General features: G+C 49.0%; 1 protein-coding gene across 1 annotated transcript; it reads right to left on the bottom strand.

Annotated features, from left to right (window-relative positions):
- Positions 1 to 11693: 11693 nt before the first annotated feature.
- On the bottom strand, positions 11694 to 19092 carry PIF1 (PIF1 5'-to-3' DNA helicase; the record flags this gene model as incomplete). The annotated part of the gene is made up of 12 exons (XM_081288698.1): positions 11694 to 11753; positions 12131 to 12322; positions 13360 to 13505; positions 13645 to 13732; positions 14490 to 14596; positions 14896 to 15035; positions 16277 to 16383; positions 16465 to 16579; positions 16683 to 16836; positions 16957 to 17082; positions 17174 to 17306; positions 18496 to 19092. 12 exons carry the CDS (start codon positions 19090 to 19092, stop codon positions 11694 to 11696), a joined length of 1965 nt encoding a protein of 654 aa, XP_081144824.1.
- Positions 19093 to 19384: the final 292 nt, after the last annotated feature.

Raw genomic sequence — 19384 nt, 5'->3', positions numbered from 1 at the left:
TGCAGGGACTTAAGTAATGCCTGGCTTGGCCCACCCACATAAAAGTCAGTGTCATGTTGGGTGCCATTAGACCAGTGAGGCAGGAGGATCCATCCAAGTTCAAAGCCAGTCTCAGCAATTTAGCAAGGCCCTAAGCAACTTAGCAAGACCCTGTCTCAAAACAAAAAGTAAAAAAGGCTGAAGATGTGGCTTGGTGGTTAAGCGCCCCTGGATTTAATCTCCAGAACCCTACCCCCCAAAAAGAGTCATGTCACATCCTGCCCCACGAAAAGTTGACCTGGCAGAGAAAGGGAGGAAGCATTAAATTTGGAGCCTGCCACCCTGTATATCAGACCCTTCTATTCGCTAGCTCTGTTGCCCTGGGCAGGTCTCTTGGCTTCTCGGAGCCTCCAAGTTCCACAACCAAACAGCAGCTGTGTTTCATCCTTCGCTTGCCCTATGAAGTCAGGTGTAGGTCTTACTCTAGATCCTAAGCACACTTTCTTCCTGCCAGGGATACCTTATTCCCCATCTTCCCATCTCTGTAAGGGCTGCACTGTAGCATCCTGGGAGTGCTGCCTCAACCAGGGGCTTGAGCCAATCCAGGGTCTGTCAGTGAGTGAGGGGACCAGGCAAGAACCATTCCAAAGCTCACTTTGGGAGAGGAAAGTTTACATCTGCTCCCCCATCAACACTGCTCTTCCTCTCCCACCCTCAGAGAGGGTATTTGGGACTCCTATCCCCTTTTTCTCAGCTCAGGCCCAGCTTGCCTTTGCAGCAAGGAGCAATGTTATTTAAAAGAAGACCCAGAGATTTGCCTTAAATAGGCATGGAGTGCTGTGCCAGGGCCCAGGCAGAGGGGCGGGGAGGAGGAGAAAGGATGGTGCTGAGAGAACAACCTCTCTCCAGGGCTGCCACAGCCCTTTACAGTTTACCAGGCACAGCCTTAGTCTGCTCTGGTTTTTAAACCACTGACCTCTGGTGCTCAGGGAGGCCATGAACCCAGAGAACAGGCCCTCCTGCCAGGTGAGGGTGTCTTGAGGCCTCCCCCTGCCACCTGCCCCTACCATCAGTTCCTAGAACTTTGGATCTGCCCTTGGGTTGCCCCTACCTGTCCTCCCAGCCCCAGCTTGTAACAGGACGCCCTTCTCACTCGGCACCTTCCCAGGTGAGCTGGGGCTCTACTTACTGAACCCAACACCGGTGGGGGAGGAAAGGTGAGGGGCCATCTCTAGGGCGGTCATCCACCTGAAGGCTGAAAGGCTGAAGCAGGAAGCTGGAGCCCAGGGGAAAGAGTCTCAGGATGCCGCCTCCTGCTCAGGGCTTGTCTCCACCTGGGGTTCAGCCCCTATTGTGAGTTGCCAACCTGCCCAGCCCCCAGGACTCAAGGGGCTATTTGAATCTCAGCAGGTGATGTTTTTGGAATCCAAGAAATAGAGTCTTGCCTGTGTGGGGCTTCAGGGACAAAGCTAGGGTGCCAGTTGGTGTTTTTTTTTTGTGAAGGCCTGAGCACCAGCACTATGAAAGCATAGCACCATGTTCCCATGTGCCCGGCCTGGCTCTGCCACCCGCCCTCCATCCCCTCCTCTATAAACTGGATTGGAAGATCCCACTACGTGGCTGAAGACCATCTGATGGGAAGGTGGGCAGAGGAAAGAGGAGGGGAGGTTATGACTGAACACTGACCAGGGCTAGAAAGCAGAGTGGGTACACTTCTTTGTCCCTTTCCCCAGAGTGAGTGGGCAGGGCCTGGTCCTCCATAAGGCCAGATGGGAAGGGAGGCTTTGTAAAACAGAGAGGAACTTTTACGCTGGCCTGCTGTTAATTCTTTTTGTTATTCCCCAGAGGCCACTGGAGAGAGGAGGGGGTGATGGGTGGGGGAGGGGAGCCCCCTCGGGTGATTGTGATAAAGGCCAATAAGAGCCAACCTTGAGGCTTCTCCTCCCACCTGGCCCACCTCCACCCTTTGGTTTTCCTAACCTCAGATTTAGGCAGACCCTCCAAGGTTGCATATTTGGGAAGCAATGCAGCTAGTAATTTCTTTAAAATTTTTTTTTAGTTGTAGTTGGACACAATATCTTTATTTTATTTGTTTACTTATTTATTATTTATTTTTTTAAGAGTTATTTTTTAACATTTATTTTTTTAGTTTTCGGCAGACACAACATCTTTCTTTGTATGTGGTGCTGAGGATCGAACCCAGGCCGCACACATGCCAGGCGAGCGCGCTACCGCTTGAGCCACATTCCCAGCCCTTACTTATTTATTTTTAATGTGGTGTTGAGGATGAACCCAGGGCCTCTCGCATGCTGGGCGAGCGCTCCACCACTGAGCCTGAGCCCCAGCCCGAGCTAGTATTTAAATGCAGGAATCTGGCTTCCGGACTTTGGCTAATTTTACAAAGCTTCAGAACATTCTATCTGGGAGTCAGTTCCAGACCAAGCTTTTAATGTGATCTTAGCAAAGTTACTCAACCTGTCCATAAAATAGGGACAACTGTCCCACTCTACTCTCATTTTTTTTGTGAAAAAGAAATGAGAGGGCTAATGAACCCAAACCCTGTGGTTCTCGACAGAAACCCAGTGGAAGCTGCTTCCCACCCAGATACTAGGGATTGAACCCAGGAATGTTCTACCACTGAGCCACATTTTCAGCCCTTTTTATTTTTATTAAAAAAAATTTTTTTAGTTGTAGATGGATGTAATACCTTTATTTTATTTATTTATCTTTATGTGGTGCTGAAGACCGAACCCAGGGCTTCACATGTGCTAGGCAAATATTATCCCAGTCATATATATATATATATATATTTTTTTTTTTTAGCCTGATGCAGTGGCTTACACCTGTAATCCTGAGCGGGAGGCTGAGGCAGAAGGATCATGAGTTCAAAGCCAGCCTCAGCAAAAGCGAGGCACTAAGCAACTCAGTGAGACTCCGTCTCTAAATAAAATACAAAAAAGGGCTGGGGATGTGGCTCAGGGATTGAGTGTCTCAGAGTTAAATCCCCAGTACCCACCCACCTCCCATTTTTTTTTTTTTTTTTTTTTTTTTAGCTGTAGATGGACACAATACCTTTATTTTATTTATTTACTTTTATGTGGTGTTGAGGATCAAACCCAGTCCCTCACGTGTGAGGCAAGTACTCTGCCACTGAACTACAATTCTAACCACTTGATATCAGAGGGTATGGTGGTACCTAGTTGGCTATTGTACTGAAGGCAGTGGGAAGTGGTGCACCCTTCCCACTCCGCCTCTCAGCCTCTCAAGCCTCTTAAGGTCCCCACCCCATACCTGTTCCCCTGGGACAGCTCTTTGAAGACCAGGAGGAGGCCACAGTTCTAGTTCCAGCCCTGCCACTGAATAAGTAGCTCTCCAGACCTCAGCCATGTCTTCCACAAAACAAGAGTACACATTCCCTGGTTCTCAGTGAGACTGTGCCTTCTTTCATTTATCAAACGTTTTATGAAGCCTTTCTCTCTGTTTCCTGGTAATGAAAGTTGAATCCAGGGCTTCCCACATGCTATGCAAGTGTTCTACCACTGAATTACACCCCAGGCCACAGCATCTACTTTCTTTACTTCTTCTTCTTTTTTTTGGTACCAAGGACTGAACGTAGGGGTGTTTAATCACTGAGACACATCTCCAGCCCTTATTTATTTTGAGACAAGTTCTCACTGAGTTGCTTAGGGTCTCACTAAATTGCTGAGGCTGGATTTGAACTTGCGATCCTCCTGCCTCAGCCTCCCAAGCTGCTGGGATTACAGGCGAGCACCTGGCTCTACTTTCTAAAATCATTATCATTGTGCTGTGGGGGACACAAAGATATCCAAACCAAGTCTTTTGGGACTCTCTAGTCTACCTCATTCTGGGCAGGAGATGACTTGTAAATTGCTCACTACCCTCAGATGAGTTGAACTCTCGCCCCCGGAGAAGTATTTTTGAGAAGTGGCAGGATTATGACAAGTCAGATCACAGAATTATCTTTCTAAGACTATGTGCCCACCTACTCTTACCCAGGCCCCTGCCTGCCTCCTGACTAGGGTCTGGTCTTCCTTGTGCTGAGCCCTGACCATGGGTCCACGGGCTAGGTTCAGGCCTGTCTCCTCAACCCCCACCATCTCTTGCTTTAAAGTGGCTGACAAGCTCCATAAGGGGTGGTGCAGCCCTCATTGGCTCTGTCCTACAAGGGGTTGCTCTGTTCTCAATGCCTTTCTCCAACTCAGCCACTTGACAAACTCCTGTCCATCCTGCCTGTTAAGAGAGCCAGCCAGGAGGAGAGTGGGGAAATCCCGTGACCAGGAAGAAAGCCGAAGTCCAGGGGCTCCCCCTAGCTGCAGCACAGACCCTTCCCTACATCAAGACAGGACAGGCTGATGGGAGCCCCTACCTCCAGCTCTCTCCTTCCTCCATTCATTGATTGATTCACGTGCCTGCCCTGTTCCACATGTGGTGCTGGCACTGGGGCTACTGGGAGCCAGGGACCTTGATCCTATTTTGGTGAAGGACACAGACCCACAGCTAAGGACAACTCCATGTATATACTCAGAGAAAGGGAATGATCATTCTGCCTAAAAAGGGGATGAGCTAGATCCTGGGGCACAAAGAGAAAGTGATGTCTCAGCAGAGTCTGGAAGGGCTAATCTGAACATTTCAGACTAAAAACGCGTAGCAAATTCCAAGTAGGAGGAGGGAAGGGACCCAGGTATGCTGTACTTGCTTCTCTTCCTGGCCTGCCATCTGCTGCACTTGTTTGGCTTCTCCTTCTGGTCTTGGTTCAAATGTCCCCTCAGAGTCCTTTTCTCTAACCATAGTGTAAGTAAGCTCTATTATTGATGAGCATGGGAGCACATGCCTTCGATCCCAGTGGCTAGGAGGCTGAGGCAGGAGGATTGCAGGTGCAAGTCAGCCTCAGAAGCTCAGCAAGACTCTGTCTCAAAATTAAAGAAAGAAAGAAAGAAAGAAAAAGAGCTGGGGACTGGCTCAGTGGCTCAGCGCCCCTGGGTTCAATCCCTGATACACCCCCACCCCCCACCCACACAAAAAGCAACAAAAGAAAGAAAAAGGAGGGGCTGGGACTGTGGCTCAGTGGTAGAGCGCTTGCCTAGCATGTGTGAGGCTCTCTGGTTGATTCTCAGTACCACATATAAATAAATTAATTAAATAAAGGTCCATCAACAACTAAAAAAATTAAAAAAAAAAAAAGAAAGAAAAAGATGGGGAAAGATGAGAGGGAAAAGAGTGGAATCCTAAACTGAAATTAATTTTCATGCACATATGAGTTTATCAGGATGAGCCCAACCACTATATATAAACGTAAAGCACTAATAAAAAAATAAAAGCTCTATTATCATTTCTTCTAATTACATAGTCTTCATCATAGTGTGATATTATCTTTTTATTTGCTCACTTATTATACCCAGCTCACTGGAAATATCTCTTAGGCCTATTGATCTGATTATCTTTCTTTTTTTCGTGGTGCTGGGGATTGAAGCAGTTTTGCCCATGTTAGGCAAGCACTCTACCACTGAGCTACAACCCCAGCCCACTGGTATTTTTTTTTTGTTGTTGTTCTAGGGATCGAACTCAGGGACTTGTGCATGTGTGCTGCAAGCTCTCTACCAACTGAGCTATATCCCCAGCCCATGGTGGTCTTTTTTATTGCCTTGTATTAAGATTACTGGGGATATGTTCGCCTTTGTTCTATCTGTACTTACCCCTCCCCTATGCCCCCCTATTCTTAGTGGGTCATCAGGACTTTGCATTTCTTTGCCTGAAACCCAGGAGATTCCTGAGGTTTGCCTGAAACCCAGGAGATTCCTGAACACAGTCCACAGTTCCTAAATTGGCTTCCTGTGTCCAGTTCCTTCAGGGATGATGCTGAGGGGAAAGAGAAGGAATTGTTAAGAGAGGGCCTTTTGGTACCCAATGGAGGACATCTTTGAGCCAGGTAGGTGCATAGGAGACCAGAGAAAGCTGAATTCAGTCAAGGGAAGGGAAAGGATTGAGTGGGTGGAGCTGCCTCAGCAGGTTGTGGTGAGGGTAGGGTCTGAGAATGGGGAATCCCAGATAGCATGCTGAAAAAAATAACCACATTCCCAGGTCCTTTGGACAGCCTGGCTCTGGGAGATGATGGGAAATTCATTTGCAACAGAAGCACTGGTCCCTCTTGTACCTCAATGGCACATTGTGCCTCTTATTAGCAGCTGTAGGACTTGTGCAGGGGACCAAGGTCAACCAGCCACATGCCAGGTTAGGACCCTTAGGAGTCTTTATCACTGGACTGAGTGAGGGGAAGAGGTGGCAGAATGCAGAACTCCCTTCCTGGACTGTGCTCAGTGTCCAGTGGCAGCCACAGAGGTCCTCCTGGCATGAGTGCTCCCAGCTGTATTCCTGCTAGTGGTTCTAGCCTTTCTGGTTCCAGTGTGTTTCCAAGCCTCATTTTCTGGGCTTCCCATCAGTTCTGTGAGCTAGTCTTCTATTATCTTCCTTTTCTACTTTCAGTTATCTTGAGTCAATTTCTCCTGTTTCCATCCAATGACCCCCAGGGGGTACAGAACTGATAAAAACAAGAGACAGAGCTGGGCATGGCGGAACACACCTGTAATCCCAGCAACTCAGGAGGCAGGAGGATCACAAGTTCAAGGCCACTCTCAGCAACTTTGTGAGATCCCATGTCAAAGAATAAAAGGGACTGGGGATGTAGTTCAGAGGCAAAGTGCCTCTGGAGTCAATCTCCAGTTCTAAAGAAAAGAAAGAAAGGAAGAAAGCAAGCTAGAAGGAACACCATGTTGTTTGGGCAGATTAGGAACATCCTGACACATAAATGGCGCATGCCTATAATTCCAGCTACTCTGGAGGTTCAAGTAGGAGGATCACAAGTTCAAGGCCAGTCTGAGCAATTTAGGAGGCCTTGTGTCAAAATAAAAAGTAAAAAGGGCTGGTAATGTAGCTCAGTGGTAGAATATCCCTGGGTTTAGTCCCCAGTACTGCAAAGATAAATAAATAAACAAATAAATAAATATCTACCCTTATGGTTGCCCAATGGTTGGTGGGGTCATCCTAATGAGCTTGGCTTTTCTGCTTCTTTTTTTTTTTTTTTTGGTACGGGGGATTGAACTCAGGAATGCTTTATCACTGAGCTACATCCCCAGCAGCCAGCCTTTATTTATTGGTACCAGGGATTGAACCAAGGGGTGATTAATTACTAAGCCACATCCCTAACTTTTTTTTTTTTTTAATTTTTTGAGACAGGTCTCACTAAGTTTCTTAGGGCCTCATTAAGTTTCTGGCTTTGAACTTGTGATCCTCTTGCCTCAGCCTCCTTAGCTTCTGGGATTTCAATCGTGTGCTACCACACCCAGCTTTTATTTTTACTTATTTATTTAAGTACTGGGGATTGAACTCAGGAGCGCTTAACCATGAGCTACATCCCCAGCCTTTTTTTTTTTTTTTTTAATATTTAGGTGTAGATGGACACAACACAATGCATTTTTTTATGTGGTGCTGAGGATTGAACCCGGGTCCCACCCATGCTAGGCGAGCTCTACCACTGAGCCACAATCCCAGCCCCATCCCCAGCCCTTTTTATTTCTTATTCTGAGATAGGGTCTTGCTAAGTAGGGCCTCACTAATTTGCTGAGGCTGTCCTCAATTTTTCAATCCTTTTGCCTCAGCCTCCTGAGTGGCTAGGATTACAGGTGTGTACCATCCGTTCCCAGAAGCTTCTATTTCTTCAGTGTCTTCCACTCAGGGCAGAGAAAAGGGATCGTGCCACAGAAAAACATTCAACTCTTCAAGGTTGGAGACAAGAGCCAGACGGCCATGGGTTCCCATGGCCAGGTTGGCGCTCTTCTGAGTGCTATATCTTTTCTGCCAATGGGGCTATGTAGCCAGATGTGGTGGTGCAGTCCTGTAATCCCAGAGACTTGGAAGGCTGAGGCAGGAGGATTGAAAGTTTGAGACCAATCTTGGCAATTTAGTGAGACCCTGGCTCAAAATAAAAGGACTGAAAATGTAGTTCAGTGATGAAGTTTTCCTAGATTCAATCCCCAGTAGCAAAAAAATTAAAATTTAAGGACTGGGGACATAACTCCCTGATAAAAGTGCCCCTGGGGCCAGATGTAGTGGTACATGCCTATAATCCCAGGGACTTGGGAGGCTGAGGCAGGAGGATTACAAGTTTGAGACCAACCTTAGCAATTTAGGGAAGATTCAGGATTTAGTGAGACCCTATCTCAAAATAAAACATAAAAAAAGGGGCTGGGGATGTGGCTGATTGTTTAATAATGACTTTGTATTCAATCCCTGGTACAAAAAAAAAAAAAAAAGGCTGTGTAGAAACCACAAACTTCACACTTCACAGAAATGTTCAATAGTGATTATAAATATTAGTGATGGCTATTGATGGAGTTCTGCCAAATAGATGGCTTTATTTATTTATTTATTTATTTAGGCAGTGCTGGGTTTGAACCCCAGGCCTCATGCATGTAGGCAAGTACTCTACCACTGAGCTATACCCCCAGCTCCTGGCTGGTCTGTCTAAAAATCCTATGTGAAAGAACAGTCAGCACTGCACCTTACAGATGAGGAAGGACTCTAGAGGTTGTGCAGCAGCCTAAACTCACATAGCTGGTGAGTGGCAAAATCAGTAAGGAAAGCCAAGTCTGTCTCTTGAGCTAAAACCATCGTTCATTCCCATGGGCTTTGCCCTACTCCTTCCACAGAACTTCCAGTAAGGTAGGAGCCCTATAACCTCTCTGAACCACCACAGCACTGAGCCCCCATGTCAGTAGCCTCCACCATTTAGCCAGTCACTTCCTCAGCACCTACCCTCTGTGTACTAGGACCTCTGCTGGCTCTTTTTGTGTGTGTGTGTGTGGGGGCATCTAATCACTGAGCCACATCCCCAGCCACATTTTGTATTTTATTTAGAGACAGGGTCTCACTGAGTTGCTTAGGGCCTCATTAAGTTGCTGAGGCTGGCTTTGAACTCTCCATCCTCCTGCCTTAGCCTCTGAAGCTGATGGGATTACAGGCGTGTGCCACTGTACCTGGCCCCTGCTGGCTTTTGGGAGACAGCAATAAGAGCCTCTGAGCACCTAGATTTTGTGGCTTCCAGCAACCAACATGATTTTATTATTCTCTACTTCTCCCATCATTGGTAAATTTACTTTTTTTTTTGGTACCAGAGATTGAACCCAGGGGCGCTTAACCACTGAGCCACATTCCTAGCCCTTTTATATATTTTTATTTAGAGACAGGACCTCACTAAATTGCTAAGGCTGGCTTTAAACTTGGATCCATCTGCCTCAGCCTCCTGAGCCACTGGGATTATAGGTGTGCACCACCATGCCTAGTGGTGATTTTACATTTAAGTAGCTATTGCTCTCTTTTATTAGTGAAAGACACCTCTAGTGGCTGATGCATGCTTCTATTATAGCCCATATTTTCCACCCAGAATTGATACTTTTCTTTCATAAGCAGAGAATCGCACCAGTTCTAGCTAGCCTGTGAGGACCCCTGAGCAGCTTCCATCATGCTTCTTCATGAACTGCAGGTAGTTCACTGATGACTTTTTCCCCATCTAAATCCAGAGTTCTAGCAGGGCCCAAACAGATATGCTGTAGTGTGTTCCTGTCTGACTACTGGGTGATGGTGATTCATTTTGTCATTTTATTGTTAGTCACCAGCCTCAAATAACTCAGCTTCCCAAATGACCAATGATATTAACAAAACCTCACATACAAATACTGTGATCATGGCCCTTGTGACATGAGCAAACACCTCTGTGTGCATGTTCACAGTGGTGGGAAATGAGACAGAAGGTGCAGAGCTTACACAATCACAGGTTTATTTGTCCTAAATAAATACAACTTGGGAACAATCATTTCAGTGCCCCAGAACACTATTCCGCCCCCCCCCCCAAAAAAAAAAAACAGCTTAAGATATGGGCACACAGGAGGCTGGGGTTGTGGCTCAGTGGTAGAGTGCTTGCCTACCACATGAGGTACTGGGTTCAATTTTCAGCACCACATAAAAATAAAAATAAATAAAATTGTAACTACAATATCCATCTACAACTAAAATTAATATATGTATATACACATATATATACATATAAACATGTGTGCCCATGTATATAATATATAAAACATGGGCACACGTTTGCAGCATATGTTCTCCGGTTAGGCTCAGAAGGTTGTTTGCTCTGGGTTGTGCTAGGCTGACCCCAGCTGTGGGATAACTCAGGTTTGTTCTCTCTCTTGGTCCTGTACCTGGTGTGAGTCTCCTCCAGGTCCTCTTCAGGTTTATATACTGGAAGTTTGGTCTCCAGTGTGGTGGTACTGAGGTGATGTAACCTTTAAATCTTTAAGTTGTGAGGTCCAACAGAAGGTAATTAAGTCATGGGGGCGCTGTCCTCACACAGTAGATTAATGCTGTCCTACAGAAGTATCAGGTGTGGAAGGAGGGGATTAGTTCTGTCCAGAGCAGTTGTTATGAAAAGAGCAAGCCAGACCCTTCCCCATTTCTGGCTTCATCTTCTTTTTTAATTTTTTAATTTTTTGGTACTGGGGTTGAACCCAGGAGTGCTTTACCATTGAGCCATACCTTCAGTCCTTTTTTTTTGTTTTATCTTTTGAGACAGGGTGTTGCTAAGTTGCTGAAGTTGGCCTCGAATTTGCGATCATCCTGTAGGCCTGGGAGACATGACACAGGCTTGACTACTGGCAAACACACGGCCCAGAGAGATCTCCACACAATCCGGGTGCTAGGTCAGCCTCCTGAGTCGCTGAGATTATAGGTGCCCACCTCACCTGGCCCATCTCTTGCTTCTTGTTTCACATGCCATATGATCATGTGTGCTTCTGCCATTTGATACCATCTGCCATGAGGACACACCAGAGCTGAGTGGATGCTGGCTACATGCTCTTGAGCCCCCAGAACTGTGGGTTAAACAAACCTCCCTCTCTCTCTCTTTTTCTTCCTTCCTTCCTTTCTTTTCTTTCTTCCTTCCTTTCTTTCTTTTTTTTTTTTTTTTTGCTACTAGAGATTGAACCCGGGTGCTTAACCACTGAGCCACATCCCTACCCCCTTTTAAAATTTTTCTTATTTTGAGACAGGGTTTTGCTAAATTGCTTAGGGTCTTGCTTAGTTGCTGAGGCTGGCCTTGAACTTGCAATCCTCCTACTTCAGCTTCCAGAGTCACTGGGATTATAGGTGTGCACTATCATGTCCACCAACAAACCTCTTTTCTTTATGAAGTATCTCACCGTATTTTGTATTTTGTTATAACAATACAAAATGGACTAAGGCAGTCCCAGCTGGAGAGGCCTGATGCTGCTCCCTTAAGCCTCTGTCTTTCCTGCCTCTCTCTTCTGCAACCTAGAGGGAGAAGCATTAAGGACTCTTTGGCTCTATGTCCATCCCTTGCTGAGAGCTTTGACCTCTGACACCATTGGACCCATTCCCACTGGCAAAAAAAAGGTTACTTCTGATCATGGAAGGAGCTTACCCAGGACAAACAGGAAAAATTGTGGCACAGCTGGTAAGTGAGTGGGAGGCACTCTTCCTTTAGTCCTGCAAGGAGGCTGAGAACCCCCAAGAAGGGACAGAGGAACACTGGTCTCCTCCACCAGTTATTCCTTGGGGCCTTGGTCCACTAGGGAGCTGCAAGTTGTGGAGATCATTCTTTGTCTTCTTTTTACAGCAGAGGCTCAGAGGTTTGGGTCCATGTTCTCCTGGTCCGAGGCTGCATCTTCATCATTTGGAGACTCCTGAATCAGAGCCAAAAAGCCCAGTCACAAGCTTTTCCTGTTCTCTAGGGCATAGCCTGGGGGGCCAGTATTTATTTCCTCCTACCTCCATCCCCAAAAGAGCCAGTAGAGGGCTCTGCCACCCCAGGGTTCTATTGGGCCTTTCCTCTGTCCCAGCCTGCCAAAGTCACAGGCCCACCACTAGGTGACTCTTTTTTTTTCAATAGTGTAGGGGATTGAACCCAGGGTCCAGTGCATGCTAGGCAAGTGCTCCACTACTGAGATATACCCCCAGCCCTTTTTAAAAAGATTTGAGACAGGGTCTGGCTAAGTTGTCTAGGCTGGCCTCAAACTTGCCATTCTCCTGCCTCAGCCTCCTGTGGTTGATTCCCTCTTACCAGATGGAGGTCTCTGCCCTGCCGCAGGGTGGCATAGTAGTGCAGCACACGGGGGTCACAGTGAACCACCATGGGGTCAAAGTCTAGTACACGCAGGCCCTGTAGGCTGCGGGCCCGGGAAAGGGCCACATAAGCTTGACCGCTGGCAAACACTCGTCCCAGAGAGATCTCCACACAATCTAGAGACATGCCCTGGGGGATGGAGAGACAGAGAGAGTTTAGTCTGGAGTCCCCTGCACCCAAGAGCTGATCCTTCACCAGCCCAGTGACTGCCCCCAGATCTCCTCACTCAGTCCAGAGAGGCTCCAGCAGAGGGAAAGCCTAACTGCAGACGGGGTCTGAATACAGGGGGACATGGATGGATTCAGGGTAAGAAGTGGGGGGGGGGTGAAAGGAAAGAGCTCAGGCTCTAGGTCACCCAGGTGTGAAACTGAATCCTGGCTCTGACACTCCCTAACTGTGTGACCTTGGACAAGTTCCTTAGTCCCTTAGTGTTCTTCTCTGAGAAAGGGGAATGATTATTAATTACATGTACTTTATATAGTTTTGAGTTTTTTTTTTAAAGAGAGAGTGAGAGAGAATTTTTAATATTTATTTTTTAGTTATGAGAGAGAGAATTTTAATATTTATTTTTTTTTTTTAGTTTTCGGCGGACACAACATCTTTGTATGTGGTGCTGAGGATCAAACCCAGGTCGCACGCATGCCAGGCGAGCACGCTACCGCTTGAGCCACATGCCCAGCCCCCCTTTTTTTTTTTTTATACTAGGGTTTTAACCCAGGGGTGCTTTACCACTGAGTCACATCCCCAGCCCTTTTTATTTTTTGAGATAGGGTCTTGCTAAATTGCTTAGGTCCCTGCTAAATTGCTGAGGCTGCCCTTGAACTTGGGATCCTCCTGCCTCCCAAGTCACTGAGATTATAGGCATGAGCCGCAGCACCCAGCTTCTTACTGTTTTTGTAGGGATTAACGTATCTGGTAGTGGCTCAGCAAATGGAAAAAGCAAAGAGGAGGTGACTTATATCCTTCCCTGGAGAAGGGCTGCGAAATCTACTAAAGAAAGGTCTATTCTGAGGACAGCGAGGAAGAAGGTTTATTCTACTCCTGATCTGGAACTTTCCATCTAGGTCACAGGCTATAAGACCTTCAAGGCACACAACCTAACATGTCCCAGGTATATGCTGTCTACTCTGCCCTGCTGTGTCCCCACTCCCTCACTGAGTGGTCACCTGGCTCTTGTGGATGGATATCGCCCAGGCCAGCTGGAGGGGCAGCTGCTGGCGACTGAGGAGTTGGCCCCCAGTGGCCTGAACTGTCCAACGGTCAGCATGGATGACCTCAGTGACTCCACACAGGAAGCGCACTCGGGGCAGCCCTGAGGAAGGCACAGAGAAGTCCCACCTTTTAGTCCTGCTTCATAGCTGAGAGGAGAGGTCTCTGGCCTTTTCCTCCCACACTTTCCCCAGGCCCTACTGCAAACCCACATAGCACAACTGTCCTTCCCTATCACTTACCTCTCCCTTCAGTCTCGAACCCGACTACTACACCTCGGGCTCCGTTCACCAGGCCCCTGGACACAGCTAAATTCTTCACCAGCATCACCTGAGGGGAAGGAGGACTAGAGAAGTGGCAAAGGGCCCATCCTTACACCTGGATCAACTCTAGCAGTCACTATCAGAGGCCAAGGGCAGGGGGTTATCATCAAGGGGTACCCAGTCCCAATCCTCAGCTCTGCCACCAGCTAATTCTGACCCCTGGGGCAGACAGCCTTAATTCCCAGGATCTCAGTTTCCCCTGTGTCAAAGGGGAATATATTTGCTCAGTTTGCCTCAGGAGAAAGAGGTAAAGCCTGTAAGGTCACCTATATCACTGGGCTACAGAAATGATCAGATCTCTTATGGGGCCACAAATCTCGAGGGATGGCCCTTGGGTCCTGCCACCCTGGTCTCAGCCACACTGTGCCTTTGTTTTCCCTGTGGGTACCCTCTGGGCCCAGAGGAAAGTCTCCCATTCTGCTCACCCCACTGTTATGGGAGGGATGAGGACTCAGCCATCTATAAGGTACACGACTAAAGACAGCCAAGAGGGAGGTGTTTCAACCCCCATTTTAGAAACAAGGCAACTGAGCTTCAGCAAAGGGAATGGACTTGCCCAAAGTGACATAGCTTAGAGGACCTCCAGGAGTAAGAAAAGGAGGGCAGTGGAAAACTGAAGGTAGAAAGGTAGGTGGAAACCAGATGGAGGTTTTTGTGAGGTCACAGCTGGTGCACTGGCTACAGAATGGCCTGGGCAGAGGGATTGGGGAGGCTCATACAAGACAGTCCAGATTGCCAGGGTCTAGACCTAGTTTCCTACTCACCTGGGCCCCCAGCTTTAGCTGAAGGAGCCGGCCAACAGGACACTGGGCATCCAGGGTCCTGGCTAACACAGGGTTGCTATCCATAGCCTCAAAGCTATGTACCTCACCTGGAAAAAGAGAGATGGAAAAACAGGATTATGAATCATTGATTTGTGGCTCAGCTTCTAAAACCACATATTAGACCATGGTATGGGAGATAGGCCGCTCAGACCTAGTGGGTGCTTTGGAATCAGTTTGCCTAACCTCTTAAGATCACAGTTACATCTGCAAATGTAAGGGCCTTTATGGTCACAGAGGTTGAGACCCTGGATTCCCAAATGATCCTAAAAACCCAGGCTGCCTGGGGGCCACACCTGCCTGATGACCCCTCCCAGCTGGTCTTAACTAGTCCTGGATCTCTAATTACCTGGCAGCTCCTGCAGCCGTTTCTCATTGGTGAGGGCCACATCATCCTGGTGGGTGCAGAGCCTTGTGGCCACAATTCCGTCTCGCCCTACCTTGTGGGCAGCTGTGGCCCTGAGCTGGCGGGTCACCTCATCAGAGCACCTGTGGGGGCTGGGCTATTAGGGCAGAGCTCACTTATACCAGAGGAGGTGGGGAACATGGGCAGTATGGCCTGAGCAGCAGGCTATAGGTCAGGCCTGAGAACTGGAAAAGGGTACCAGGACCAGATATGCTGGCTCCCAGGTTGGCCAGTTTGTCCTTTTTCCACTTGGACCCCAGATATGGAGAATGAGCATGGGGTTGGGGTGCTAGCTGTGATCATATGTGAGTGCCTTTTCTGTGTCTGTTCCCCCAGTAGGAGCTGACCAACATCCCACCCCAAAGTGTTTCTGAGGAAGCTGGAAATGAGGAGTGAACATAGGCCAGAGGTTTGCAGGCCTGGGACAAGGCACTGATGTAGATAATACTGGCTACCCTGTCATCAAATGGCCCTCCAACGTAAAATTTTCTAGCCACTTGCCTGCTGCTTTGGATGAAATAGCTAGCCTGTATTTCTATCTTCTCTCGTGTCAAGCCACTTTTCACACCGAGGCCCAGATGCAATAGCCACCAAATAGGAATAGCTTGGAACCTTCTCTGCCTACACTGCCACTTGGCCTTCCCCACATGTGTCAGTGTGTGTTGTGCTCCCTCCCACCTGCTTCCCAAATCTACAACAGGTTTCCCCAGGCATAGACTCTCTGCCACCTGAGTCCCATCCCAATCAGACCTATCTTTCCAGGTCCAGCTCTGCTCACCTTCCTGGCCTCCTTTCCACTTCCACCTTAAGATAGGCACAGCACTTTAACTTTGACCTCAGCAGGTAGATGTCAGGTACATAACCTTTCCTTCCCTACTAATTGACCCTGACCCTACAGGGTCCCAGAGTAGACGGAGCTTGGGTTTTAAGACTCAGATCTGGGTTCAAGTCCCAGCTCAGCCACTTACTGGACATAAATTTGTATGAGTCACTTCACTTCTTTGACCCAGTTTCTGCATCTGGAATGGGGATGTTGACATTTCTGAACCCCTGCATGTCCGTTTTCTTCCTTGATACCTACTCTATGCCAGCCTTTGTGTTGGGTGATAGGAATTCAAATCCAAGGGAGGCTGGGTCCCTCACTTGCAGGGACCATGTTTTTGGAGTCATCGACTGCCATTTGTCCTGAGTTGACCAGTGTCCTGCCTAAAACTCCTCTTTTAGTGGACTACTTACTCCTGAGAACAGGCATCTCTCCCCCTACCCTGGGTCACTGTGCTTGGTTCCTCACCCCATGGTCCCTTCTCTTCCTGCCAGGGCCTACCTGCCTAGCCTCACAGCCTGCAACAGAGAGATGAAGGTCTTGTCCGCCTGCCTCCACACTTCAGTGAGCTCCAGGGTCACTGGCACACACCTCTTCCAGCTCTTGGCCTGTTTGGGGTAAGGGTGGGGGGTGGGTCAGGGAACACAGCTAACTCCCCCGGGGGGGCAGGGCCAGGGGGTGAGTGGTACCTGGAAGCAGAACTGAGGGGGTTGGGAGCCCTTGGTCACTGGTGGCAGCTGCAGGAAGTCCCCACAGATAATGAGCTGGATCCCTCCAAATGGCTTGTTCTGCTGGCGGACAGCTCTGGAGGGGAGCAAGTAGTGCTTTAAAAAAGCTAAGTAGACAGTTCCACTTGGGAAATAACCAGATTCTGGCCTCAGTTACTACCCTCACCATATATACTAACCTGGCCACAGCCTCCAGCTTATCAAACAAGTCTGCCTCCACCATGGAGATCTCGTCAATGATCAGCCTCTGGCAGTTCAGCCAGGCCTGCCGCACGCCTGGCCGCTGTGCCAGAGCCACACACTGGGCCAGGGGAGCCTTGCCTGAGCCGATGCCTGTGAATGAAACTACTCAGCCTGAACTGAGACCCCAGCCCCCATCAATGCTGCCCTCCTATCCCTCCACCCCAGAAGTCTGACTTGCTCTTATCTCAAGCCCCAGGGGCTCCCATTTACCTGCAAAAGCATGGAGGGTAGTGCCCCCAATGTGGCAGGCTGCCACCCCAGTGCTAGCAGTGGCCACTGTGCCTGTGGGGGGCAGTGAGCCCAGGATCCGCTTCAGCAGATATGACTTCCCAGTCCCTGGACAGGAGGCAAAGTCAGGGTTGCCTGTTCTTCCATCCTACCTCCCTCCCCCCCCCCGCCCCCTCCACCCCTACTCTGCCCCTGCTACCTGCGCTCCCAGTGAAGAAAATGCTCTGGCCTTTTAGGACAACCCTCAGCACTGCAGCCTGTTCCTCAGAAAGCTGTGTCTTGGTGGGGAGCAAGCTCAGCCTCTTCACAGGTAGAGGCCACCTTGGGGCTTCCTGATGGAGACAGGGCTGTCTCAGAGCCTCCTCCCACCTCCCCAGACATTACTCCCACCCTTCTTGATCTGTGTTCAATACAGACTGTTGGCTTTCTCCCTCGGTTGGCTTCACTCCCTGGTACCCTAGGACAGCTCTGGTTCACCTGGAGATCTTGCCAGTAACTATTGGGTCTCTCCTCGTGCCCTGAAGATCCCCAGTGTATGGGTCTGGATCCTCCCTCAGCTTCCTCCTCTGGGTTCCTTCACCTTTCTGGTTCTCTCACCCAAATTTTCTTCTCATTTCTCCTCCTATTCCAAAATTCTCGCCTCAAAATATCCAAGCAAAACCCTGCCCAACTAAGGCCCCTTCTTGTTCCATCTCTAGCTTCTTGCCAGCTTAGTCTCAAAACCCTGTGGTCAGCGACCAACCTGCCCCAGTCCAAAAACAGTTGTCAGACCACCAGACATGTTTCCCTCATCTGATGGGAATGTTGACTGTCCAGACACTGTTGACTGCTTCACTTCTCCCCAATACATTAATATACTCCTAATTTTCCTTTTTTGTGTGTGTATGTGTGTACAATGGATATGAACCCCGGGATGCTTAATCACTGAGCCACATCCTTTTAAATATGTTTTATTTTGAGACAGGGTCTTGCTAAGTTACTTTGGACCTTGCTAAATTGCTGGGGTTGGCTTTGTACTCAAAATCCTCCTGCCTCAGCCTCTGGAGCTGCTTGGATTATAGGCGTTGGTCTATTTTGCCTTCTTCTTTTTCTTTTTAAATTTACTTTGCCTTCCATTTTTTTAAAGCTGTATTGGACACAGTACCTTTATTTTATTTATTTGTTTTTTAATGTGGTGCTGAGGATCAAACCAGCGCCTCGAACATGCTAGGCGAGCGCTCTACCGCTGAGCCCCCTACTTTGCCTTCTTAAATCGCCTTTTCTGGCGTTCTCTTATCTTTTATTATGGCCTGGACTCTCATTACCTGTTCTTGCTTATTCAGGTTCAGGGCTTACATATGGGAAGCACAGAAGAGTCCAACGACCCTGTCATACTCCATGACCTATGGCATCTCTGAGCTCACAGCTGTTCCCTGAATATCGCCACAGTCTAGTCCCCCACACTTGAGCCTCCTTAGTCTCTTCCATCTTAATGATTAAGTATACCTAATCCCAAAGACGTGCCCATTCTCTCGTTCTCACCATGCTGGGCTTGGCTCCAGTCCCGGGTTCCATCGGCTGCTTGGCCAGCGTGGTGTCTAGAACCGGCCTTGCTGCCACACGCCGCAGCTCCTCCGGCTGCACTGGGCTGATGGTGACGAAGTCGCGGGGTCGAGGGCTGAGCAGCTTCGCGCGGGCGGAGGCAGGCCCGGGACCCGGGTCCGCAGCCAGCTTCAGACGCAGCGTGCGTAAGAAACGTCGCAGGCGGTCCGGGGGGCAGTCGGAGAGCAGCAGCTGCACCGCGCCCGCCCGGGGAACGGCATCTGCTGGGAGCCTCAACGTACTGCGCCCCGACGCGGCGAACCGTGTGAAGAGACGCGCTGCGCGCAGGGGGAAGCAGCGCGGTTGCCCGGCTGGCCCCGGAGCCTGCAGCCGCAGCATCAACTCACGGCGCTCGTTTCGACCCAGGCTCAGCTCCGCGGTGCGTAAGGTCTGGCGTTTCCGTGGCTGCCCTCCTGGGCTCAGCTCCTCCACTGCCACACGGCACCGCAGGTCCGCGTGGTCACCTTCCGCTGCCGCCACCTGGGTGCTCGAGATCATTGCTACCACCTCTGCAAGTCTGCGAAGAGACCGGAGCATAGAGGTCACAGAGATTCAGGATATAATAGGTGATCCGTAACCGGGAACCCTGTCACACAGGGTCATGGACATTCTCACTGGTAACACAAGGAAGTCACTAGAAACGGTAAAAGGTCCCTGGGGCTAATCGAAAGCCCACTCTAGAAATATACTCTAGGGGCAGCGTCAAAAGTATCAGAAACTGAGAAACCTCGGTTGTCCTGCTAGGACCCCGCATTTCATGGGGGCGTGGGCGGAGGAGGAGGATGAGACAAAAAGGCCTGCTTTGCTTTGAGACCCAAAACCAGCACGG

This window comes from Spermophilus citellus, assembly GCF_964194105.1.
Source record: "Spermophilus citellus genome assembly, chromosome: 4".
Taxonomy (NCBI): domain Eukaryota; kingdom Metazoa; phylum Chordata; class Mammalia; order Rodentia; family Sciuridae; genus Spermophilus; species Spermophilus citellus.
Note: the sequence above shows the minus strand (reverse complement) of the source record. Positions and strands in the feature narration are given on the sequence as shown.